We start from the raw sequence: 26,540 nt of genomic DNA, 5'->3' as shown, positions 1-26,540 counted from the left end.
ATGTAGCCCCCTTACAACTGCAGTATCATGGGCAGCTGCCTCCAGGTCTTTAGCAGGTGATTTACAAGCTGTTTTCATGGGGAGCAATGTCAAATGTCAACATTTGGTCTTCATAACATAGGGTTTACCAGGTACACACACACACACACACACACACACACACACACACACATAAACACACACACACACAAACACACAGAGTTTTCATGTTTTATGGGGACTTTCCATAGCCATGATCCATAGACATAATTTATATGTACAAACTGTATATTCTATCCCCTAATCCTACCCCTAAACACATCCCTCACAGAAAACTTTCTTCATTTTGTGGGGACATTAGTACTATTCTTGTGGGGACACACGCAAACAAATCACAGCTTTAATATCAAAGGAAATAAATCCATTGTGGTATTATGTACACTAATGTAGTGTATGTAACTGTGAATAAATATAGTGAAGTTGTAATTTCATAGAGAAGAGTCTCTCCTGAGATATAATATGTTGTTCCGAACTTGCAATTCTGAGAAATAATTTTTTGAGAAAATAACTAAAATTGTTAGATGTAAACTTGGAATTGTGAGAAATAAAGTCAGAATAGTGAGACAAAAGGCTGTAATTACCTTTGTTGTCAGTAAGACTTTTATTTTTTATACTTTTATTCAGCAGAACAAATCTGAGAAAAATTCTGAAAAAAGTCAGTCAAAATTGCAAAATATAAACTTTTATAGTTCTGAATATAGTTTATAGTTTATATATTTTTTCTGTGTTGGAAACAGTCTAAACAGTCTAAGTAAATGTACTGCAACAGTTTGGACATTACAGTAATAACAATTCATATCAAATCACATTTTTTTATTTTTTTTATTATTTTACCTTCTCCTCCATGAAACTCTTTATGAGGATGAGTTTCTGGAAGGCCCCAAGCCGCTGGTTCCAGTGACCTCTGACCTGTTGCTGTTTCTCAGAGGGTATGTCTTCTGAGAAAGGAGGAAGGTCGGTAACATACCCGTCCCACTGCTTCGGGTTTACTGTTACCTCCAGTTGCCCTAGAGAGAGGGAAAAATAGTGTTAGGATAATAATTACTGTATGATTTCTATTTTGTGATTGATGCTTTTCAAGAAATTATAGAAGTATTGTATGAGCCAGTGACATTTTATGGAAAATTAAAAAACATACCTAGTTTGACAGAGATAGGTGTGGATATCATCTCTTTTTTAATGCCATTAAAGCAGGGTAGTCGGTCTTCTAAATTACAACAAGTCTCCCAGGCAAAATCAGACAACCATGGCACTTCTGGCTTCTCTGGCAATCCCTGCAGTGGGAAAGGGGAGTGTTATGCATGTAGGAAAGTGCCTGTGCGTTAGTGCATAGGGCTGAGAGTAATATTTCATCTTACTGATATGTCAAAAACTATCAAATAGCATGAATTAAGGTTTGAGACTTTGATCAAGCAATTAATTTGAGTATGAAAATTGGCAAACATTGGAGTAGACTGAAATATAAAACCAGCCAAAATTAAGAAAATGAACTTAGAAACAGTATATTGGATGATTTCACTTGGAATCTCGTTTCTCTTATTTCTCTCCCCAAATAACTTTTCTCCATTTTTCACACTTTCTAAACACTATTAACATCCTATACTAAGAAGTTCATAAATAACGACAGGATGAGATATCAAGTTTAATACTAAGGGTTGTGTATATATCTCTAGCAACAGAGATGCTTGCCTTAGCAACGGAACAGAAGTGGACTCTGTTTACTAGAATACATGCAAAAAAGCACTGTTTCAACACACTAAAACAATATAACAGTGCACTGTGAAAGAAATGCCTTTCTGATGGGGGCATATAGCACAGGCCCCTGTGGAAAGGGAAAAAAAATAGAACACAGCTCTCCAATCTAACAATTAACACAATTTAAATCTCATTCATGACTTGTAGAAGGATAATTGCCAACTACAGAATTATAATAAGAACACACATACATAAGCACACACACTCACACACACACACACACACACACACACACACACACACACACACACGCACACACACACACACACACACACACACACACACACACACACACAGGTGTTCTTTCTTTCTCTCTCTCATATGCCCTGTCCACATCTCTGACCTTCTCCATGCCTCCAGCCCCTCTCAGAAAGAACTGCCACTCCTGCTGGGAGATCTCTTCCCTCTGCATCATGATCTCCACACACAGCATGAAGCTGTAGATGGCCTTGTGTTGCTCAAAAAGGCCACGGGACACGTTCGTGTAGGCACTTAGCAGAGTCTGATCCAACAGGATCTGTAGTCTCACACTCAAATCTCTGTGCTTCTCTGCTGACTCAATAGTATTGTTGAACAACTGTGAAGAAATTTCCAGGGAATACGTGAAATGTCAAAATGTATACCTTAAATGCACTGGAAGTCGCTTTGGATAATATAGATATATATCTATATATATACAAACACACACACACACACACTACTGTTCAAAAATGTATAAAATAAGACAGTAAAGACATTTATGATTACAAAAGATTTATATTTTAAATAAATTGTTATTTTGAACTTTCAAAGATGTTTCCACAAAAATATTAAGCAGCAAAACTGTTCCCTTTCAAAGTGGAACTCAGCACTGCACCTTGGATGTACGCTATGAGGAATGGCATCGGTGTAACCGGTGTCTGAGGCACGTGTATACACACGACAATTTCATTGTTCGACAACAGTCCATGATGTCGACGACAGTCTATGAGCGTCCGTGCCTATAAGAGAGTGCCTGCAATAGACGTCAACAACTGTTTTTGTCTTCAGGATATGCTTGTTTGTGTGCGCATTTAAAACAAACGCTACTGGTGGAGTGCGTTTGACTCCTCGAGGAAGCTGGAAGAGACTGGTAAGAAACTTTGTTTTTCCTTGATTTTCACCTGACGGATAATAGCATTTGCACAAGCACGTTTTAGCTCTCGAGGGAGTTGTAGGCACTCATAGCAATGCATTTGTGGTAGCAGATTGTGGTGATAAAAATCTGGCTTTGAACTGATCGCATTCAGCTCTCAAGGGAGTTGAAAGAATGCTTTGTGATGTGGTCATGGTGAGAAGCTCCACCTAAGCTTGACTCTCTTGAGGGATGAAAGTTGAGCACCTAGGTGGCCATTGAGTCTGCGCCAGCCTTGTTTATTTCACATGCACACATTTGGCACTGGGCTTGAGAAAAGAATAGTGAATTTCTTGTTGCTCTACTAGGGCTAGCGCTAATCTAAATTAGCACTAGGTATAGCAGGTCCTAGATGAGAGAGTTAAGCTACCTCCACCAAGAGGGATATTTAAGTAGGATGGCTCCTCTCTTTGAAGGATAGCAGTGTCGAGGTTGTAGCTAGCGTTTACCAGGCTCCCTTAGGCAAGCTGTTCTTCAGGGTTGAGTGTAGAGTAGAACCCTCCCCTACAGTCTGGGTTTTAAAGTAGGGTCCTCCACTCCCTGCTGGAACCTCAACTGGTCATGTAGAATCTAACAAGTAGAGGTTAAATTGTCTTTTAACAGATATTTAAGTAGGATGGCTCCTCTCTTTGAAGGATAGCAGTGTCGAGGTTCGTAGCTAGCGTTTACCAGGCTCCCTTAGGCAAGCTGTTCTTCAGAGTTGAGTGTAGAGTAGAACCCTCCCCTTCTGTCTGGGTTTTAAAGTAGGGTCTAATGTAGAATTTAACAAGTAGAGGTTAAATTGCCTTTTAACAACTCTTCTTATTATTAGGCAACCTGTGTAAAGTGCTGGGAGTCTAGGGACCCTGGACAAGTCCTACTGTGTGGGTTTTAAAGTAGGGTCTTCCATTCCCTGTTGGAGCCTAAACCAATCTCTTAGATCCTGGCAAATAGAGGTTAATTTGCCTTCTGGCAGCTCTTCTTGTTATCAGGCACATTTGTCAGGTGCTGGGAGTCTTGGGTCCTGTACTAGTCAAGGCAGGGTGTGAACACTTTCTTCTGATTGTTCTGGGGTAGTAGAGCTGAAGCTCCATTGAGGCTTCCTAGAGGTTAAAATTATATGTAGCAAGGAGTGTGAATAGTTATTCTAAATGAAAACCCCCATGTTTGCTCCCTAGTGGTAGTGGTAGGCTAGGGTAGTGTATAAAATGGTCTCCCTGGGCCAGTATTCCTAAATAGCTGTATCAAGTTAAAGAAGCTGATGTAGCTAAACCTTAGAGATCTGCTTCTGGGCCACAGGTGGCTAAGGCTGGGCCTACAAGGAAGGCATATGAGCTTGGGTAATGGTCGAAGGGAAAATTACCACTTGACGGTCTATGAGTCTTAGGCTGTACCCTGTGTGGTTGACGCTTCTGACTCCGGCTAAACAAGTCCATAGAGTCAATAATGCTATGCCCCTTGTGGTTGTGCATAGGTACAGCTAATGAGGCTGGCATTCCCTCAGCATGGCGGAGTGGGTATTTGTTCCCCATAGCGTCGATCCAAGACGCAATGTTGACTTCGAAAGGGAATGTCTCAGGTAACGAATGTAACCATGGTTCCCTGAGAAGGGGAACGAGGCACAGCGTCTCATTGCCATGTCTCGGGCTTCCCTGCACCTCTCCTTCAGACAAAAAAAGTTGATGACACTATTGCAGGTGTCCTCTTTTACGTACAGGCTAGTGTAGTGATGTCATGGACTGTCGTCGGCCAATGAAATTGTCTTGTGTATACACGTGCTTTAGACATCGGTCACACTGATGCCGTTCCACACAGCGTCGATCTAATACGCAGTGTCTCATTCCCCTTCTCAGAGAACCATGGTTACATTCGTAACCTGAAACATTTTCAACAGAACAATAATTAGAATATTAGAATATATTAGAATATTAGAATTTTAGAATACCAGCATATTAGAATTATTTCTAAAGTATCATGTGACACTGAAGAAGAAATAATGGCTGCTAAAACATAAATTGACAAAATGTAATAAATTACATTTTAAAAACAGAAAAGAGTTATTTAAAATTGTAATAATATTTCACAATATTACTAGTTAGCTTTTTATTGTATTTCTGATCAAATAAATTCAGCCTTGGTGAGTATAACAGACTTAAAGAGAGAATTTAAAAAATCTTACCGACCCCCAAACCGGTAGTATAATATAAATAATAAAAAATAAATATTATTTTTGATATAATACATCCTGAAAAAAATATTATAGAATGATTACTCTTAAAAGAAATTACCTGTTTAAAGTACTTTAGGGAGAATTGGTACATGGGGTCAATCTCAGACAGGCTGGCAATGACAAAGTACATGATGGAGCCACGTGTGGCAACAGGGCGATATTTCTCTCTGGCTGCATTGATCATCTCCTCTGTCGTCTCCGCCTCCAACAGCCGAGACTTAATGGCCTGAGATGTCACCTGTACAAGAGAAAAGAGGATAAATTGTCAGCTGATCTGCTGTATGTCAAGTATAAGTGTTTTATTCCAAACAGAGACAAATGTAATGAATTGAAAGCTTGATGTGTTTTCTAAGAGCTCTTAAAATGCAAAAGGAACTGTAAAGCCGTCCACATTGACAGCATTATAAGTGTCGCAGAGATACATGAGACTGTAGCAAAGGTGTCAGAGGGAGACAGAGTTTCTGTCTTTAAGACAGACATTTCGTTCATTGCCGGCCCAACCTATCATTCATTTATCTATCCATCCGTTCCTCCCATTCAGGCCTTCATAACTCTGTGGGTATCGGAAGAGTGACAGGCAGTGATATGCTTGCTCATAGTTGGCAGTGGCACAAACATACTATTTTGAGGGAATTTGCTAAAAATTAAGTGTGCTAAAACAAATCCACAGAGGAAAAGCTAAGAATTAAAATATATGTTAGCACTCATTCCCAAATAAACACGTAACCGCTATCAAATGAGGCTATTTTCTTTTTAGTTGAGTGTGGAATTTGAAATTATTTTAAAGTAAACATCTCCTTTTTATATAAAGCATTTATTAGCATAGTGGGGGGAGTTTTAATGACAATTATTAAACAAACAGTGGCAACCAAAAGAGTTTAGACACTAAAAATAAATCAACGTAAATGTCAATGTTGCCTTGGTGAGCATAAGATAAAAAAAAAACAATTCCAACCCCATACCTTTGAACTGCAGTTTTATAAGTCAGTTTAGAGTAATCAGTTTAAATTCCATAACATGCTTTTCTACATAATCATTAAATTGCTTTTGTCCACTACTCTGCTCAAATGTCATTCCCTCTCTTTAAATTTCTGACCGCAAACCACTGACCTTTGACTCTTGTAAAGTTTTTATAAGATCCACATTGTCGAGGATGTTGCCCTCAGAGGTGAAGAGCAGTTTAAGGATTCGGTCCTCAATAGCTTTCAGCTGGTTTCGGTCTGCATTGATGCGAATTATCAGCTGGCTTCTCTGTTCTTCCAAGTCAGGACGCTCCAGACGGACTACATCACTGGGCACAGACAGAAATAAATGAACACTACAAAGTCAACCAATATTTTACATAGTGAGCATTGGCAAGAGAATAATAAGTTAATCAACATCAAATAATAATTTCTGTTAGACATCTTATGTCATGAATTACAAATACACCCAATGCAGTTGTAAATGTGTCTTGGTTGGTCAGTTTTGACTGGAACACCTAAGATGGATGGTAGTAGAAGGTGAAAAGAGGCCAAAGTGAATTTCTTTTTAACTCTAATACTGTGAGCTAGTTAGCCTCTTATGCTACTATATTGTTCTATTGCTTCTTGCTTTTAGAAAAAGAAAAAACACTGATTCAGCTGCTGTCTTTTAGGTGAATATGTAGACCTTTGGAGGATTCAAATTTAGGATTTATTTATTAAACTTTATTAAGTTTTTCTATATAGCAAAGAAAATTCCAAAAAATATTTTCAAAAAACAAAACCGTTTCTCATAAAGTTTAAAATTCAACATCATGTGTCCCGGGTGTTCATTTTGAATCTGAATAGTAAAAGCAGAGGATTACCTGAGGATTTGATCTTCCAGTCCAGACTTGGTAACAGTAAAGTTTATGATAGTCACTTTGATGCACACCTGACATGGAAAATTGGTTACAAAACGATTATGAATGTGTAGCTTAAAGGGGTCATATCCTAACTTCTACAGTCTCAATATTAATTGAAAGCAAGCTACATAAACAACTTTTTTAATTTATATGTAGGTTGATTATGTGATGATGGCTCAGAGAAAGGTGGACATGGTCATGAAAAATGTAATTGAATAAATAGCACAATCTAAACATGTATTCCTAAGGGGCATGTAAATAATGATTGACATTATCTGCTAAATGAATCCCCCAAGAGATGCTGCTGTTGTCCCTTTCCTCTCTAAAAATCCTCTGGAGGCACATGCGTGTTTTGTATTTGCTGTCTGTCTGTAAGAATGTTTCTTTAGTCCAGGCTGGTCTTTCAGCATAGCTAATCTCCCTTATTTAAGCTGAGATGACAGGTCTGTCCTGTCTCTAATGCTGGAGCTTACAACGGCACAGCCCCGTTTGACAGGCAACCATATCTGGTGGTGTGCTCTCTGCCTACTGCAAGCGCTGTTGCCCGTGGTCCTGTCTGTTATGATTGCTAGAGCATTGTCTCTTGGCAGGTGGGCGCTGATCCGCATCCACCCCAGAATTATACAGCGAGAGATGATATGGCATGGAGCCAGAGAGGGATTGGTGCACAAGGTGGTGGCAGAACAGATATGTGAAGGGCTGGTGCCAGCCATGTCCACTTTGCTACAGTGCCAAATCCAGTTGACCTTAAACAGGTGTCAACCTCGACCCCAGAATCCCCTTTCTAAATCCCCCCTCATTGTTTATAAAATAAACAATGAGCTGCTAATGAAACATACAATAATTACATGAAACAAACAAACAAAAAACTGTAGGGGTCAGACATTTGCATGGAAGAATGAATTATCATTGTCTCTTCCAGTAGCCAATGAATCCATGTGACTGAGAGGTCCACCATACAACAAATATTTTAATTAAATAATAATAATAATAATTAAATTAAAATAAAAAAAAACTTTTTTAATATAATTTTGTGTTTCTTGTTTCTTGTAAATATAATTTTATGTATTTCCTCACACACACACACACCTCAGGAAGATAGTGGGGATTGGCCATTTTGGTGGTCATGTAGAAACGGAAATTTTTATCATAGTCAATGTCAGAATCTCCCAGTCGGATCAATGTTCTGCCACCTAACACAAACGTCTGCTTCAGAAGAATGGGTTCCAAAGCAGGGTCTAGAGTTTCTTTTAGCTGCAAACACACACACAGACATGAGTGAAATGCATGATATTTCATCATTTTGCTGTTAAGATTAATATCATTCAGCATTCATTTTCATTTTAGATCTCTTTTTGGTACAAACTGGCCTAAAATAAAGGGAAACCATACGTTTCAGTAGTCAGAAGTGAAAACAAAGATGATTGTAACTAGATTCATCAGATATATCACATCTGGCAAGAGTCAGAACTAATAAACACACTACAGAATCACTCATTTAAGACTGAATTAAACCATTCAAAGCCGATCAGATCAGTTTGGAAGTGTTATCACTTCCTCACAACTGTAATTCATAATTTAAAATATTTACTTGCTTTTTTCAGTAGTGAATTTGTATTTGACTAAAAAGTGTCAAAGGTGAAAGAAGGGTTACCTCCTCCAGAAGTACAGGCATGCCCAGCCGGATGGAGTTCTCAAGTGTTCGGAGGAAGCCTGCGTCAGTTAGCTTGATCACCTTTAGACCGTTCTTTGCCTCTTTAGATCGTATCCAACGGTTTGCCTAGATACAAAATGAAAATATAGAAAATGTAGGTTGTAAAGGTTGTATAATGTCATGTAATGTGATTCCCCAAAAACTTTATAAATTTATGCCAGATCATAATAATATATTAAAAAATTATGCCAAATTATTTAAGAATTTCTTTTAATGAGACTTTTTTTCTTCATTATGACATTAAGATGGCCCAAAAAAAATATTAAACATCAAAATAAAATATCAATATCAATATCAGAAAATAATAATATGCTCATTCAAGAATAGGCATATGCATTGTATGTATTAATTGCATTGTTAATGTATTTTAATAATTTGAAATAAAATAAAGGTAATAAAAATAATACATAATCTATTAATTTAAATACTTTAATAGATAGCTTCACATCATTGACCATAATATAAAGATGATGACATAAAGCCATTTTTTAATCATCATGTGTGTGTACGTATGTGTGCATGAGTATATTTGTGAGAGACAGAGACACACAGAGAGAAAAAGATAGACACTATCTTTAGAAAACTATCTTTATCAGATGGAAAGGATGTGACAATTGACCCTTTGTAAAAAATCTGTGCAGAAGTAGATTCTGCTGAAATGAAGAAAGTAATGTACTACTATATAAAAGTGTGTATGTGGAATCTAAGCATCATGCCATCAGTGCCACTAAGCAGAGTGGAGCTGAGTTGAGTGTAGAGTGTTAGTGTCATGGTATTTGTGTGTATATAAATGCGAGACAGACTCATGTTTGAATGTCTGTTTCAGTCTCTCTAGATGACAGATTCTCCCAAGAGAGACAGCTGGATGGAGAGAGAGCAAAACACAAACGACAAGAAAGAGCAGAGAAAAAAAGGAGAACGACAGCCAAGTGTGCTGAAACCGGAGGACAGTAATGAAAATGGAGAGGGTGGAATGGGAGAAAGATATTTGTATGGTAATGCAGAGAGTCTGGTTGTTTTCCTATTTGGATTTTGAAAGCTGTACTTCGTACCAGTTTTACAACATCTCCAACCAATTGAACAACACTCAACTATTAAAGATGTCCTTCACCTGACGCGTTCATTTATGTCACAGTGAGGATATGAAATGCAAAATGGGAATCCAATGGGAATAGATCTATTGAGGTGTCAAGAATTATTCCGCAAGCATCTTTCAACAAGTCAGTGTAAATTTAACACCATATAACTTCCATTTGTCCCTAAACCTAAGACTTTCATGGAATAGATTCAAAATATGGATACAACTAGACTAAACTCTTTACATTCACAGTACACCATTTCAAATTACCTGTCTTACACTGATCCAATCATCAATGTCTTTCATTTGACTCATAATGCAGGTAGTGTAAATACTGTGAAGTTTTAAAAGTCAGTTTAAACACACTACTGTTATACACTGATGTTTGGGATCAGTATCATTTTTTTTATTCTGCAAGGATGCAAGTGACAGAAATAATTTGTTTCATTATATCTTTACTATTTCAAATAAATGATGTTATTTTGTACTTGAAAATCTTGAAAAAAATGATTAGTTTCCACTAAAATATTAAGCAGCACAACTGTTTTCAACTGTGATAATAATAAGAAATGTTACTTGAGCACCAAATCAGCATATTCGAACGAATTCTTAAGGAACATGTGACTGGAGAAATGGCTTCTGAAAATTCAGCTTTGCAATCACAGAAATAAATGACATTTTAAAAAACATGAAAATAGAAAAGTTATTTTAAATTGTAATAACATTTAACAATATTATTGTTTTACTGTATTTTGATTACATAAATGCAGTCTTCTTTCAAATCTTACCGACCCCAAACTTAAAATTTTCCAAAGTTAAAATACTTTACCTATCCAATCTATTATGTAGAGGTTGATATGCTTAATATGCAGAGGTTTCTGTAGGTTTTATGAAGGTAAATGTAAGACTTTTAAAAGACCCTTTTAAGACCAAGTAAAGAAAATTTAAGGAATAAATTAATAGGAAAACAATATATCAATACAGTATGTTCTCTAAATGTACATGTCTAGGGAGAAACACAATGAGTTGTATTAGCAAAACTTTAGAGCTTGACAATACAACTTAAAAAAGATATCCATTACTTTTTAATTCATTTTACAAAAACAAGACCTTAATTTCTGTATGGGCAAAGTTCGACTTTTTAAGACTTGCAGGAACCCTGATTTATGGGTCCCCAAAAAGTGTAAACAGTGTGAATTTAGGGTGGGTCTATTTGATAGCAGACAGAAGGAGCATTCTGAAAACTTATGAACGCAGACATTTTTGCAAATGCATTTGATGACGCTAATGCTGTAGAAATGTACATACTGTACTTTGTCTGTAAGAATAAGTTAATATGAAACAAAATAAGCATGAATATAAAATAAGACAGAAAGGAACACTATCTGTACTGTACATACACAAATATAAACAGATAAATAAAGTATATACACTTTATACTGCAAATCTATAGGGTGTCTACTTGAAATATTGCAAATTACCAATGAGCAAAGCCTTTTCAATTACATTAGAAAAACGTGGTAGTGTTTGATGTAGGATGGTTAAATGTGCAAAAGATATGCATACTAATTGTCGTATAGTAATGGAATGTACTGTAGTGTACTGTAGTGTATGGTGTCATGTGAGAGTTTATGATATCAAGCAGTCCCTTTGCAGTGTCCTCATTAAAAATTCAGAGTGCTTGAGGGAAGTAGCTCCTCCTGAGCCTATCCATGCAGGTCATGAGACCGCAGTAGCATTTCCTTGGCCACAGCAGTGGGGAAAGTCTGTGGTTGGGCTATCATAAATGTTGATGTCACCATCAAGTTTGCATGGGGTAAACTATAATGATCATCCTGAAACAGTGTGTGGCAGCTGTTTTGCCTGCCAGAAAAATAACTTATTAACTTCCTTTCGACCCAAAAATAAGCTGCTTTGAATACACTGATCCTTCTTAACCCTTTCATGAAGAGTTTTAATGTTTATGTGAGGTACTGTAGTCTAGAAACTATACTGTTTTGCACCATTTAAAAGGACTATAAATGTCATTATTAAATTAGAATTTGTTCTTGTGACTTGCCTTGCTAATAAATTAACAAGGTACTGATTTGGAACACAGAGCACCAATGGAAGGTTTGGAAAGGTTAGAGGTCACCTGATCTTGAGGGTCAATCATGAGTGGCCAGCGGCGTCCCCGCATCACAAGTATTCCATTCTCTGTGGAGACATTATCCCGCGGCAACCCTTCGGCATTCCACTGTCGGATCTCGTAGGGATCTCCTAGAATGCTGATAAGACTAAAGTTGTCACTGATAGGAATCCCTAACTGTTGACAGCGTGTGATCCAGTGATCTATAAGCTACAGGAAAAAGAAAAATGTTTATTAAACACATATGCATTTCCCAGAAACAAGTGTTAGTGTTCAGTAAGCTGAAGGGGAAATTCTGTTTTAATGTGTCATAGTTTGGTATGGTGGGCGACTGACATAGGTCAGGAGAAAGAAGATAAGACAGGCTTGACTTTAAAGACATTCTAGAAAATCTTATAGAAATTCTCAGTGGCATTACATAATCAATATATGTTATGGAGTAAGAAAAGGTTGTGATCTAATATACTACCAATTGTCTGTAATGGGAGGTGAAGGCTCCATAATAAGCCACGCAAGCTGCAGCGATGAACACATTTCCAATGACGTTGTGGATCTCCTGCTCAAACAGAGTAATGCATTCCTGCCATCGCACCTGCTCGTCTCCCAGAGCAGATGTTAACTTTCCCGACCGACCCAGGCGTGCTTCAGTCAGAGCCCTGGTTTTAGCTACAACCCACATACAAACATGCATTAACATACACACAAATTCATATGACACATGAAAATGGAAAGCAACCTATCCTGTGTGGCACCTTAAAAATAGTTCACTATTTTAAAACATTTTAAATGTGTCTGGAGACCCCTGCAATTTGTTGTGCCATGTGTTTTTGAAAACAAGAATGCGTGTTCTGTTCCTTTAAGAAATCCATTTGAACTGGTCCAGGCTTCCATAAGACTGGTAAACTAGAAATGTCGACAACCTGACTAGTCGACATGAAAATGTGTAGTTTTGTACATGCACAAAATTCCACTATTACTGGACCCACAGCGTATATAAAGCACTGCATTGATGATGTATTTTTGTAGGGCAACTCAGAAGTCAGAATCACCCTGGTTCCCTCGACAGAAACCCCATAGGACTGGCTTTTGGATTATTGCAGAAAATAACAACTCTTGAATTCTGAAGCCTAAATACAATCGTCAGAAGCAAAAAGCTAAAAATAGGCTATAAAGGAACTACACCACGGTCATATGAGTTCACTATCACTTCCAACAACTCTTTCGATTTTTATTTAAAAAATAGTTAGTTTGCAAGAGCACAATTATAAACACAACAAGGCTGTGAAAGCAGGCTAGTGAGCAGATGAGTTGTCCTGTTTGTTGTGATGTTGCTTTATGTCTCCAACAACGGAGTCTGTAGTCCGATTTAGCCACTTGTTATCAACTTGTTGTAAAAAGCTTATACACTATCTGTCTCTTCATCTCTCTCTTTTTCTATCTCACCTAACGTCTCTTTTTCAGCCACACTGGACTCAAACTGCTCCTGCAAAACTTTGATTTGGTTCTCCACATCTTGTAGTTTCTCTTGCTTTTCTTTTAAGGTGGACATTGTTGCGTCCAACTCGGCCTGATAAAAACAAATCAGATTAATAATCACAGCAAACAATACACGGTGAAAATCATAATGGAGCAATGTAAATGATACTCATAATGCATTATAAATTAACTCTGTATCTTTATCATGTTCTCATTTAACATACACACACGCACACACACACAAACTAGACTCACCTGAGCAGTAGCCAGTTTTTCACGTTTGGGTCCAACCTCCTTCACAACTCTTGAGTACAGATCCATGGCTCTCACCCACATACACATGGACTTGCAGGCCTTGGACACTTTTTCCACCTTTTCAGGTACAAAGTCTGGATTGTTAATGTATTTCTGAAGCTTCTGAAGAATCTGAGGTTTGATATTGTCCTTTTCATAGTCCATCAGCTTTTTCAGGAAGTTACCGTCACCCAGGACCTGCTTTGCACTGGCCCAGTCTGTCCTAGTTGGAGGGAAACAAGGGAATGAAAGGACATGTAGACTACAGCTACTGTAGCAACTAAATCAATAGGTTTCTTTAACTCAAAGCATGTATAGCCAGTTTGTCACTATGAAATGTAGAATTAGGTAGCTAGGAAATAGAATCTATATTACCAAAATAAAAATAGAGATACTGTGATTCAGTCTTTTTTGTAATAACTAAATAAAATGATGAATGTCCTGTTTCATGAAGAAAGGTAAAGTGGATGTACAGTAAATTGTTCAAATCCTACAAGACTCAAGACGTTTTCAAGTGTATTTTGTTCTTTTCTTTTGACAAATGATTATGACCGGTATATCTGAATGTTCAACATATTACAACACCCCCACATCCATTCCATCAACCCTTAATTATATTATTAGATTTAACACCAGCTGGATGAGTACGCAGCTGGAAATATTAAACAAAGGCGATTAGAATAGCAGTTGATTTAATGCAGGTGATTTCCAGCCACACCAAAGCAAATCACATGAAATTAATTCATAAATATTTAACACCTGAGAAAAAAAAATCAGGCAATAGAGAGAGTAAGGTGTCTAATTATGTACTGGAATAAATATTTTAAACTCATACTGTACATATAAAATGTTAATCTAGAGCAATTAAAAGTCTCATATAAAACAGCAAATGAACTGCACACAGTTTTGTAAGTACTATTACAAGTCATTACGAAATGCTGTTCGCAACACATTTTAATTCCATGAAGTTAAATATCTCCAAGTGAAACTTGGTATTTAATGCAAGTCGAGTTGAGTAAAGTGTGGTCTGATTTTATCTATTGTAAATGAAATGTATCATGAAAAGTGGTCTATATGACAGGTGGTTGAAAGTGAGGGGTTGAAAAATATGGATGAATAATTCACAGTAAGACCAGGAACATGTATTAAGAAAGTAAATGGGGTCAATTTTGATTTCATGTTGAGTTTAAACGCCACTAATCTGCCACTTCGATACAGCAGAGGTTTAATATCATGAGCAAATTGAACAATTAGAAGGATAAAAGAACAGCGGAGAGAGAGGGATGTGAAGGGACAGAAACACAGACTGTTCAGTCGGTGTTATGACATTTTAAAACACCCATTAAATTGGTGTCTTATAACGTTAATAATGAGTAGTTCAGCTGCAGATGATGATAATGATGCTGAAAGTAAGGAGATTGGAGAGGGATAAGATTGATGATTGAATGAAAAGAGCACAGATGCTGCACAGTCAGAGTATCTGATGTTAACATGGCCAGCACATACTGAGTCACACTGTGGAGGATCTCAAAGCCAGAGGGGGTTTATAATGTGTGAGGGCATGTTTTTTTCTGCAGCTAGATTAGATACCTAAAAGGATTTAATATCAAAACTTCACGAACCTGATGAAATGAAATACCAGAAATAGTGGACTACTGTAAAAGTAAATGTCCAAATCATTCCTGCTTCTTTAGATAAGTCTTGTCTGTTATCTATCACATGCTCAACGCAATGGTAGTTCAGTGCTTTTTCTTTACTCTGCAAGCCTGGCAGGACAGGTGTCTGATCACAACCATATTATCTCGGATTAAATATGATTCTGCACAGCCCCCCCTACATGGGGTTAAATGTGAATGCAGTCATTTTTTTCATCATTTAAGATTTACCCCTGTAGAAATGCTAGTACTATTAATAAATATGTTTAAAATCCTGTACACTCACATGAGATGAAGACCTAGGCTATATCAAAAGAAAAATGTTCTATAAATCTGCAGGAATGACATTTTTGTAGGGCAACCTGGAAGTTGGTTGCTGGCTCCCTCAGCAAAAGGCTGTTGGTTCCCTCAACAAAAATTCAATAAAATGACTTCAGCGCCACCCTCACTAAGCTTCCAACAACACTCTTAACTTTTGTTTAATATACAAGTTGGAAAGTGAGAATAGTTTGCAAGAGCACAAGTATAAACACAACATGTATAAACACCAGGTATTCACCTCGAGACACAAGATAACATGACAACATTTAATGGTTTCATCTGCTTGCTCTGTGGCTCCAGTCATTTGCAATGTAGGAAAAAAGAGCCACAGTGGCTTCCCAGATTGCCAGAACTTCCATTTTTATTACAGATATTTTACGGCAATTTCCCAGGAAGTTATGATTTTGTTAACTTGAACCAATGTTAATTTTGACAGCAAATTTTCATTTAGTTTTAATCATAGTCTTTAGTCATCTGAATTGTTTTTGTTTTAGTCTAGATTTAGCCAATTGAAATTTAACAGTCAGTAAATAAGAAACAAAAATAAGAACAAATGCAATAGAAAAAAATATTCAAATGAAATAAAGTTTGTCAGATAGGTCTAACAGCAGTTTTCAGGGAAATACTACCTACAGGAAATACTACATACAGAAATTGAATAAAGTAATCAAATGTAAAATAACAGAGCATAGTCTTTCTTTTATAAATCCTTATTAAAGCTACTAAAAGTTACTCAGTCAAGAGCAGCGAGTGACTTCCTCTTTTTCTTTTGTTGTTTGAATTAACATTATGGACTCAGCAGCAAGTTTATTAGGCTAAACTGTCACTTTAAGAACTAATGGACGGATCCAAATAGACACAACCATTTTCTCCTAACTGTCTACTTTCACTTAAGACATAAAACTGTGTTTAAATAAATATAAGAGCTGCACAATTCTGGATAAATTGAGAATCACGATTTTTTGTGTGTAAAAAATAAAGATTGTGATTCTCCCATAATTCTGAAGATAAAAAACATCAGACAAATAAACAAAATAACATGCAAACTAGAGGTTCTGACAAAAAAAATGTGATAATATTAAAAATATCTATATGACAGTAGGTGGTTCTTCCCTGTGGTAATGAAAATCGATACATTTCAAGGTATCTTATCAAAGTAGTATCGTGACAACACTAGTGTAGGGTGCCAAAAAGTTTTGACAATTTTCAAAGGGTGCCGTGACTGAAAAAGGGTTAACAATGGTCTATTTAAAGATTTGTTTGAACAAATTTGAACAAATTTGAACAAAATAAAAAATTATTTTAATGGAGTCAGTCTCATTCATCAAGACTTGATTCGTTATTGGATGAATCAGTGTTTTTGAATGAAACACGAGATGGAAAAGGTGCTTTATCTGCAAACTTTTAATGCTATACTTTAATTATGCGCAAAGGTTAAATTCGCACCTTTGGGTTGAAACATAGCTACTGTTAACTCATTTCTGGGTTTTAGGACTCCATCCTCCAAAACTAAATATAATACAATATAATATAAAGATAAAACTCACTTGTTGTTGAGCAGAATGCACACCGCCTCCATTACAGTCATGACGAGGTCTGGTGGTTTGGTGAAGACACGGATCTCTGATATGTCAGCTTTATCCAGGGAATTCAGGGCCTTATTGGCACTGTCGAGTGCAGGCAGAGCCTCATCCAGATCACGCTGTGCATCTTCCGCGATGGCCTGAGTCTCCTCTGCCTTTACCTTAGCTAAAGCTTCATCCTCCTTCACAACCCTACGCACCTACAAGTAAAGAGGTCAACAAAAGCAAATGTTAACTGTTAGAATATATACTTTTACGGGTATTATTGAGTACGTATGAAAAATTAAAAAGCAATAAATTTTTGGGGGGATTTTCAAAGTGTACAACTTTTCAAGTGGAAAAAAATAGAATTAATATACAGGTAATTGAGAGATCCTGAGTAAAGAGAGGCAGAATGGTTGAATTATTATTAATACACAAACCTGGTCAGCGCTCTCTTGGTCCACAGCAAGCTTCTCCATCAGAGCATTGACATCAATCGATTTCTGTTCAAGCACGGGCTCCAATGCAGAGAGGTCTTGCTTCATCTTATCAACTACTACATTTGTCTCCAGCAATTTAGTAAGACCATTTTTCACGCGATCTCGTGCCTATGCAAACAAATACATGTTACATTCCAAACATTTCTTTCTTTGTCTAGCTTAGATGTGGCCTTTACTCTAAAAAAAATATCAAGTTGCAACATCCATGAATTAAATATTTTAAAAGATAACCTTTTGTCTTGAAATTTATTTTAAAATAGTGTTATAAGTTCACAATTTTAAGTAATGATGAAACAACATCAAATATTTATGCATCTTGCATTGCTCATCCATAGCTTCGCCTCCTCACCGCCTGCAGCTGTTGTCTCTTTTCTCCCAGCATGCTCAGGTATAGGTTAATGAGCTCTAAATAGGAGGTGGGAGTGGTGTAGTAGTGTCTGCGCAGTTCAGAGTAAAAACGTTCTGCCATGTCAGTCACACTAACATGGATCTCTACACACATCTCTGAAAAACACTGCTTCATTTCCTCGCTGCCAAAATCCACGTTCTGAAAGAAGGTCTGGGACACAGAAAGCAAAGCCTCACGAGGCCACTGAAAAATAAACATGGAAAGAAAGAATACATTTGTGGCAGTCAGTTACATTTTCTAACATTTCACAGAGTGAATTGCATATAACAGTTGTTGTTTTTTTCGTTTTTGGATGCAATATTCCTTTAAATGTTAATTTCCTTTTTATAACTTTTTTATGTATGGTAATATATTAGCTTCCACAAACCAAGTACAAAAATATCATGCAGATCGAACTGAAGACATTATAATAAACTATTCTTTCATTTCATCCAGCAAGAACCATAGCTGTCACCTTGAAATATGTGGGGCGAGTGTGAGCGTGTGCTTATACACAAGTAAACAAACACGCGGTGATGGAAACAAATAAGCAAATAAAAGCAGGGTGAACAGCCATATGGGCTTGCAGCTTAACGCTAATGAGCAGCTGCAGTTGGCCAGCGCTAAGTCATTCATCACACCCACAATCACAACACTACAACAGACAACACAACAAATAAAATCGACACTAGATGCAAACGCACTAAACACACTTTATAGTAATTAGCAGAACACCTCGTGGTACGCAACAGCCCACAGAGGTCAGTCAACATGCGTCTCATTAGATAATAGAATGAAACAAATGAATGGAGACAAAAAGATATTGAATGATGGGGCCAGAGCATCTGTATGTGTGAAGCCCCCTCACTTTTTTAGAATCAGATTTCCGTCTCTGCGTCATTCTATAAATAAGTACCATTTGTGTCCACAAAATCTAAAGAAAAAGCTAATAATAAAGAGGCCATATTATGCCCTTTAACAAAGTCTTGATTTTGTATGCCTTGGGCAGGAATTATTTAAATAGAGTTTTAAAGAAAACTCAAGACTACAATCAAGGCATTTGAGGGAGTTCAGAACAGTGCTTACTGATATAAAGAATAACTCCCTTAGGAGTGGACTAAGTGCTTTATAACTAATATAAACAACATTTTTCAGTTTTCACAGCAACAAGTTCAAAATGTAAAAATGTAAAAAAGCATAATAGGTCTTCTTTAAGAGTTCAGAAAATAACAAATATTAATTCAAAATTAAATCTAAACTTATTCTATTAAAATATTATATGTGATTGTGGTGTATGTTTATAAACATTTATAAAATAAGTTTATGCATTTACATGTCCATATAGCCAATCATAATTTTTTTTTAACAAATATTTCTTTTAGAGATTGCTGCAAAATATGTATTGATTTTTCCATTCAACCTTCTAGATCAAACCCATTTATTTCAAAATATGACATTTTTTGTGTGATTGTGGATTTTGATTCCCCCACCATTCCCCCATGTTTTTTCTTTTTAACAACACTTAAGTTATTCATGCATTTATTCATATATTCATGCATAAACTATATAGATTTGGAGTTACTCACTCTTGAAACGCCACTCAGCCAATCAAGATTCAAGGATGAGAACTACAGTAACTGTTGTATAATAGCCTAGTCAGGGTAGCAGCATATTTAATTTTTGACAAGAATGGAAACGAGGCAGTGAGGTGCATTGCGTTTAATGGATTATACTGTTGTTTAACAACATACGACTGTTCCGCTGTCAAAACGTCTTTCCGGAAAAAAACTATCAGTAGACAAAAACTCCAAGAACCAGTTCAAAAAGTTGTCATTTGTGAAAATTATGTGATCTAGGACCTTTATACAGTGCGTCCCATTGTAAGTCACAGCCTCAATTTTATCTGCGTTAAATTCAATATAGTTGAAAGTCTGGTTGAACAAAATTCAATAATCTGACTAAGGTCTATTAATTTAGCTTAAAATAGCACAATCTTTGACTGCCCCCCCCATAAGTAGTCTTTTTAAAGCATAAAAGTATATTCAAGGATGACAGCTCCTTATCATCATAGTATGCTGCTGGCTGTCTGGCATAAGTGACTCTGTAATATGTATAGGGACTGGGGTAGCAATTTCCCTTATCAATGTTCCATGCTATTACTGCACAGAGTGGCACTGGAGAATAGATGTGCTCATAATCCTGATGTACACCAAGACTAGTCAGAGCATTTGAGACTTTGAGATATTTGTAGAATTTCTACATACTGTACTGTATTTGGCAGTTATATTGTCAGGCTTTTCTATTTACAACAAGGTAAGCTAATTGCCTGCACAGATTATGATAGCATTATAATATAACAATATAATATATAACAATAAAGTTTGCAGTGGCTTCATAAATTAATTAAAAACATAAAAAAGCAAAACACACCTGATGCACATTTCTTTGTTCTTCATTTTCTAGAACTAAAGTTTAAGAACCTGCTGTATTTTTGTCTAATTAATTAAGACTGTCATCTTACTCCAAAGAAAGTGACTTGAACGCACCTGCTGTCGTAAACACGGCTTCCCACTACGTAAATATATACTTCCCAGGAGGACTTGAACGCACCACTGAACGCTATTTGCATGACGTTATTGCGACCCGTTTGAAACTCTGCTTACCACCAGCTTTTTGTAATTAGCACTGATTTTTGTAAATAAGGCACTATCTGTAATAAGCCATTACTGTATGTGATGTGCCTGTGCATATTTAAATTAAGTCATCGTTATTCTTTTTAGTACACCCATGTTTCCTCTCTATGAAACATGAGGAAACATGTGCAAACTTAATTTAAATATGCACAGTGAAGTACTATTCCAGCACATACAGCAGCTGGTTAAGTGTGGTTGCAGGTGGAATCTGAATAGAACACAGGGTTTTCACAGGCACAACGGTTTAGTGGTGAAGTTGTTACATTAATTCACTGCTCAGTAGTTTTGATTTGAAGAAGCAGAAGTAAGATTCTGTCTGAAAGGATAAGGGAGTGATAAAAGGGAAGAGGCGGATTCTCACCTGTACAAACCAGTCGATGGTGCAGCAGTTAACTAGCGAAGGGAACATGCGGCAACGTGAGCGGAAGGAGTCGCCCACAGGGCTCATGCACAGCACGATATGCAACTTCTCCCGAACACGAGAGATAAAGAATTGGAAGACCTTGAGACACAAAGACATAAACAGAGATTAGACAACTGACCTCAGAACAGTAGACCAGCTGAGAACAAATAGTGACGATTTGCACAATGTTTTGTTTAAGGTCATGTTGCGAGATTGGATGGTTATTGGTTGTATCACATACCTCATCCCTGTTTCCTTCAGAAATGCCAGCTTCTTTGGCCTTGGGGCTAATGGCAGCCAGCACCTGTTTTAGTTCATCCTTCTCAAAGAGGTTTGGTACTTCACCAGAGTTCAGCATGTTATTAATGTCCTCCAGGAACTCTTCCACCACAATCTGAAGCAGATTGCAGAAAACAAAATCGCCTGGTCAAACAATATAATTCGGCCAACAAAGATTTAAACATTCTGACGCATCACTTTTAAGAATTAATGCCATTTGGCATCATTGATTTAAAATCTGGCAAGTCTTGAAGGACTGAGTTTGAATACGTTAATTTTTAAATGAGATAATTAATCAGAGAGAAACATTTTCAGTGAATGATTACTTAATTTTCATTCTGCTCCTCACTCAAACCTATCACACTTTGGTCTGCATACACACACACACACACACACACACACACACACACACTCGTGGGTATTTCAGATATAGAATTTAAACTGGAAGGTCACACACACTCTAAGGGCAAGTTTGAAAAACAATGTTTCGACTGTGTGACTCTCCCTTAAGTTTACTCCCTTAAGTCTATCAAAACACTCAAATAAATGACATTTAAAACAGCCTATACAATCAAAGATTCTTATTCCCATTAGTAAATAACTGTACAGATGGGCACACAAGCACACACGCACACTTCACAACATATATCTCATGTCTATAGCACCAGTCTGTGTCTGTCTTGTTAGGAACTGCACATGAAATAATTTAGGAGGTCATTACTGCTGCCAAACCTGAATGCTGAATCACAAAGCAGTAGCATGCTCTGCTTTCATGAGGCAAGACAGTACTTTACAGTACTGGCAGAGGGCCCGAAGTCATAACAGATGACCTACTGTCTACTCCACAGCTCAGAGAAAACCTCTCTGCATCCAGATTCATATCAGGATATCAATAAATCATAACTTTTGAATTGGATACAGGAGGCTGTTGGAGAGGTGCGGTTTTGGGTTAGACTGGGGCAAGCATTCCAATTTCTAGACCCTTAACTCACATCAATCAATCAACAAAAAAACTCATAAAAATAAATTTGTAAACTGGCATTGAACTGACATTGAAAACATTCAGACAATAGCTGTTGCCCCTGTTGAAAGGACAAAATGGAGCAGAAATGTCATGGATGCAGATGCTTTTGTGGGACACAAAATCAAAATAAGCTAACATTTATATCTCATATTTTCCTGTACAGTAAAAGTGATGATACACAGGACAACTTTTTTGAGCAATGTTGCCAGGCAATGTTGCTTGGGCACTTTCCCATTGAGAATTTCTATCTGGATACTTTAGATCGGTCGTGAGCCCTGTGTCTCACCTGGTTGCCCGTTGACGGCAACATTGCCCAGCAACATTGCCAAAAAAGTTGCCCTGTGTATCATCACCTTTAGCGTTTGGGACTGACAATATGTATGCACAATATTGGTAACATATCAGTTATAGGCTGATTTTACACACGTTTTCAAAGTAAATTGGACAATATTGGACACATATCGGCCAATATTGGTTATTTATTGTGATTGTACATGTACACGATCATTTCTCCTGTTTTTATATTCAGAATGCCTTTGCAGTCATTCCAGTTAATATTTAAAAACACTAATCATTTCAAATTAAATGTAACCTTTAGCAAATCTCAAAATAAATATCCATACAGTTCAGTATTATATTGTGATGCATACATTTACTTGTAGCATTTAAAATGGCTGATTTTAGTTTTTAGTGTTATAGTTGTTATTTGTAGAAAATCGTATAGAATTATAATAGACCATTTAAAAACAGATTCTTTGACTGTACCTGCGTGTCTGTAAAGAGGAAGACCATGTCTTGGCCTTCCACACCTGCCATTCTGTAAAGTTTACGCAGATCTTCGTGGAAGCTCTCGTAATTATAACCACGGCACAACTCAATCTGAAAGCAGCGGTAACCACACATGTGAGCAGCCAGACGTGTTAGAGATTGCTTTCCTGTGCCCCCCACACCAACCAACAGGGCATTGCCACGCTCTTGCCGAATCATGCGGGCAATTCTGTTGACAGGGGAAGAGATGTATGGTAAGAAAAGAAGGTCAACTGGGTGGTTGATAAAAAACATTCTATTAGTAAACTGATCACGATGCCCAGGCTGAATGGTGGGGTCATCTGAACACCTTCTTTTGTGATCTCCAGATGAAAAGGCAAGCTGCTTGCTTACCGAGACACGTGTTCAATGGCATCTTGGAAGAACACAAGCTTGGTTTCCTTGGCAAAGGTCGTGTTGTAGTCATCCAGGTAGTCCTGCAGCACCTGGCGAATCTTTTTCATGTCCGTTAGATCCTCATAGACACGGTCAGCCTTGTCTGCTCCAACCTGCAAAATATGCATTCAATAATTTAATAAGAAAATACTATCTAAACATCATTAAATCAAAAAAGGACCCTAATCAGAAAGATGACTAATGCTCTAACTAGCTAAATACTGCAGTTTAAAACAGTAAAATGTAAACACACTTAAAGCATTCCACTGACAGATGCAAAACAGTCAGAACAATCCAAAAAAGTACTTTTACCTTGATAAAATCTCCAAAAATGATGGGCTGGTTCACAAAGTACATTGGCTCTATGTTTATGCTGAAATGTTTACCTGTTGGACAAAAGGAGCAGTTCAGGGTACTAAAGTTTTAGGTAAAGGGTGACAGATTGGGGGCAAACAAAAATAAATAGAACATTATGATAAGTCACACTGCAAAATGAGAAGGATTATAGCATTGTTTTAATCTGACCTACTTGCCTCTTTCTAAGAAGTTAAATTTCATAAACTAATGTTTGAAAAATCCTTTTAAAGTTGTTTATATGTCTATGTGGTGTTTCATGAGCAAATTCATAAGTCAACACCATTGCTGAGTATTTTCTCCTTAAAACTGCAGTGAACCAAAGACAGTCTCAAAAACATGGTTTGAGATCGCTGGTGTTATTGACTTCACAAACTACCTGTTAAACCAAGGTGAGTGGAGGCAGAGCTAATTTGCAAATTCATAGAACCATGTATACTAAATGAGGCAAGGGTCTAGAGTTACATTCAAGCTATTTTAAGGCATTAAGACATTTTTTTCAAGGAAAAAAACGTTTAATAATGTAATTTTGGTGATCAAAGGTGAGTTTTAAGGGATAAAATTTGAGTTGAATTATATAATAAGTATGAATTACAATTAGCGTTTTACAATATCAGCATATGCAATAAAACAGCTCTTATACATCATGACAGCTATTAAAATTAAAATAATGTTTTTCGACTTTGTGGCCACCTCTCTACCCACCAACGTATATTGTATTGCAATATTCCATTAATAATATATGCTTTCAAAGTTGTCTGGACTAAACTGAACTAAGAGATTAACAGTGAAAAGGATTCAAGGGTCAGAGACTTACTGGCCATCTCAGAGATCATAGTATTGAAATAGCTCTTGTCCTCGTTGTTGATGAGTCGATCGTGGAAGACACGTTGACACTCGTGACAGAACAAACGGAAGATCTGGGTTTGATCTCTCACTGTAGTTGGCTCACACTGCAACATACCTATACAGAAACACACATACACAGGCAGAGAATTTATATGATTTTCTTTAACGTAAATAAAGATTCTTTATTATGTCTTTCATTTTATAAGAATGACTTCTGGTAAAGAATCCATTCTGTGTCTACAGATCAATGAACAGTAATAGATGAACTTGTCTGTGACCTTTTGTTAATAAAAACACACATAAAAACATAATGGTGGTTGTGCTGATTGGTTTTAGTTTACATTGTCAGTATTTATACAAGCCTACAATTCAGCACCTGGATGGGTCCTAAAGCATAAAAGAACATATTAGCAGCCCCCAAGTCTCCTGTCAAATTACGAAAGAGCATTTTTATTGGCCATTTGGAAGCTCAAAAACAAAAGAAGCTCTTTACAAGCCCTTGGTGTATTTAAACACTAGACTCAAGTTGCCAAATACTCTGGACAAAAAGGCTATGAGTTATGGATGCATTGTGATTTGTGTGCAGTTTATAAATTGTTACTGTTATAAACTGCTAAAAAAAAAACCACTCTCGCAGACCCTGCCTGCCCTGCCAACTACCGCCCAATATGCCTGCCCTGCCAACAACCGCCCAATCTATCTTCTTCCATATTTTTCAAAATTCTTTGAGCGTCTAGTTCACATACATCTATCACAATACATATCCGTCAACTCCCTCTACCCCCGATTCCAATCTGGTTTCCATCCTTCCCATTCCACGGAGACTGCTCTCCTCACTGTCCAGAATCATCTGGCCAACTCCTCTCATGCTGGCCTCTCTTCAATTCTCATTCTCCTCGATCTCTCCTCTGCCTTTGACACAGTTGATCATCCCATTCTCCTCTCCACCCTTTCCAACCTCGGCATTTCTGGAACACCCCTTAGCTGGCTGCACTCATACCCATCTTCCCGCACCTCTGCTGTTGCTTTCAACAGCTTCACTTCTCCCCCCCTCCCCTCTGACTGTTGGTGTTCCCCAGGGCTCTGTCCTTGGACCCTTGTTATTCTCTCTGTACACCTCACCTCTTAAAGCTCTAATTTCTTCATTTAATTTCCCCCACTATTTCTTTGCTGATGACACCCAGATTTTATTTTCCTTCCCGTCCTTCAGCCCTGACCTCTCTGCCCGTATTACTGCTTGTTTAACTGCAATCCAATCTTGGATGGCTCGCCAATACCTCCTTATCAACCCATCAAAAACCGAAATCCTTTTTTTTCCCTCCCCTTCTACTCCCCCTCCCACCCCCACCATCTCATTTCCTCCCCTGTCCCTCATTCTGGTTAACTCTGCTCGCAACCTCAGCCTCATCTTTGACGCTGCCCTTTCCCTTGCTGATCATATCTCGGCCACTACACGCACCTGTCGATTCCACCTATTCAATAACTGCAAAACACACCCCTCCATCTCTTTCTCTGCCACTAAACTCCTGGTTCATGCCCTCATCTTCACCCGCTTTGATTACTGCAACTCACTCCTTCTTGGCCTTCCCTCCT

The 26,540-nt window shown here is 37.4% G+C and overlaps 1 protein-coding gene across 1 annotated transcript in view; it reads right to left on the bottom strand.

Annotated features, from left to right (window-relative positions):
* The window catches only part of dnah6 (dynein, axonemal, heavy chain 6), a gene marked incomplete at both ends in the record, with an annotated part of 105,110 nt that overhangs the window by 45,374 nt on the left and 33,196 nt on the right, over nt 1–26,540 (bottom strand). The window contains 21 exons of the mRNA XM_081360404.1: nt 874–1,046; nt 1,178–1,313; nt 2,138–2,371; nt 5,215–5,394; nt 6,267–6,447; nt 6,985–7,052; nt 8,113–8,277; nt 8,678–8,803; nt 11,950–12,153; nt 12,413–12,609; nt 13,387–13,510; nt 13,675–13,936; nt 17,237–17,472; nt 17,695–17,862; nt 18,104–18,346; nt 21,197–21,337; nt 21,480–21,632; nt 23,307–23,538; nt 23,703–23,857; nt 24,057–24,130; nt 24,916–25,062. Coding sequence (XP_081216530.1) covers nt 874–1,046; nt 1,178–1,313; nt 2,138–2,371; nt 5,215–5,394; nt 6,267–6,447; nt 6,985–7,052; nt 8,113–8,277; nt 8,678–8,803; nt 11,950–12,153; nt 12,413–12,609; nt 13,387–13,510; nt 13,675–13,936; nt 17,237–17,472; nt 17,695–17,862; nt 18,104–18,346; nt 21,197–21,337; nt 21,480–21,632; nt 23,307–23,538; nt 23,703–23,857; nt 24,057–24,130; nt 24,916–25,062 — 3,599 coding nt within the window. The remainder of the gene's footprint in view (nt 1–873; nt 1,047–1,177; nt 1,314–2,137; nt 2,372–5,214; nt 5,395–6,266; nt 6,448–6,984; nt 7,053–8,112; nt 8,278–8,677; nt 8,804–11,949; nt 12,154–12,412; nt 12,610–13,386; nt 13,511–13,674; nt 13,937–17,236; nt 17,473–17,694; nt 17,863–18,103; nt 18,347–21,196; nt 21,338–21,479; nt 21,633–23,306; nt 23,539–23,702; nt 23,858–24,056; nt 24,131–24,915; nt 25,063–26,540) is intronic.

Source organism: Scardinius erythrophthalmus (genome assembly GCF_964197995.2).
Source record: "Scardinius erythrophthalmus genome assembly, chromosome: 3".
NCBI lineage: Eukaryota > Metazoa > Chordata > Actinopteri > Cypriniformes > Leuciscidae > Scardinius > Scardinius erythrophthalmus.
This window is presented reverse-complemented; position numbering and strand designations above follow the sequence as displayed.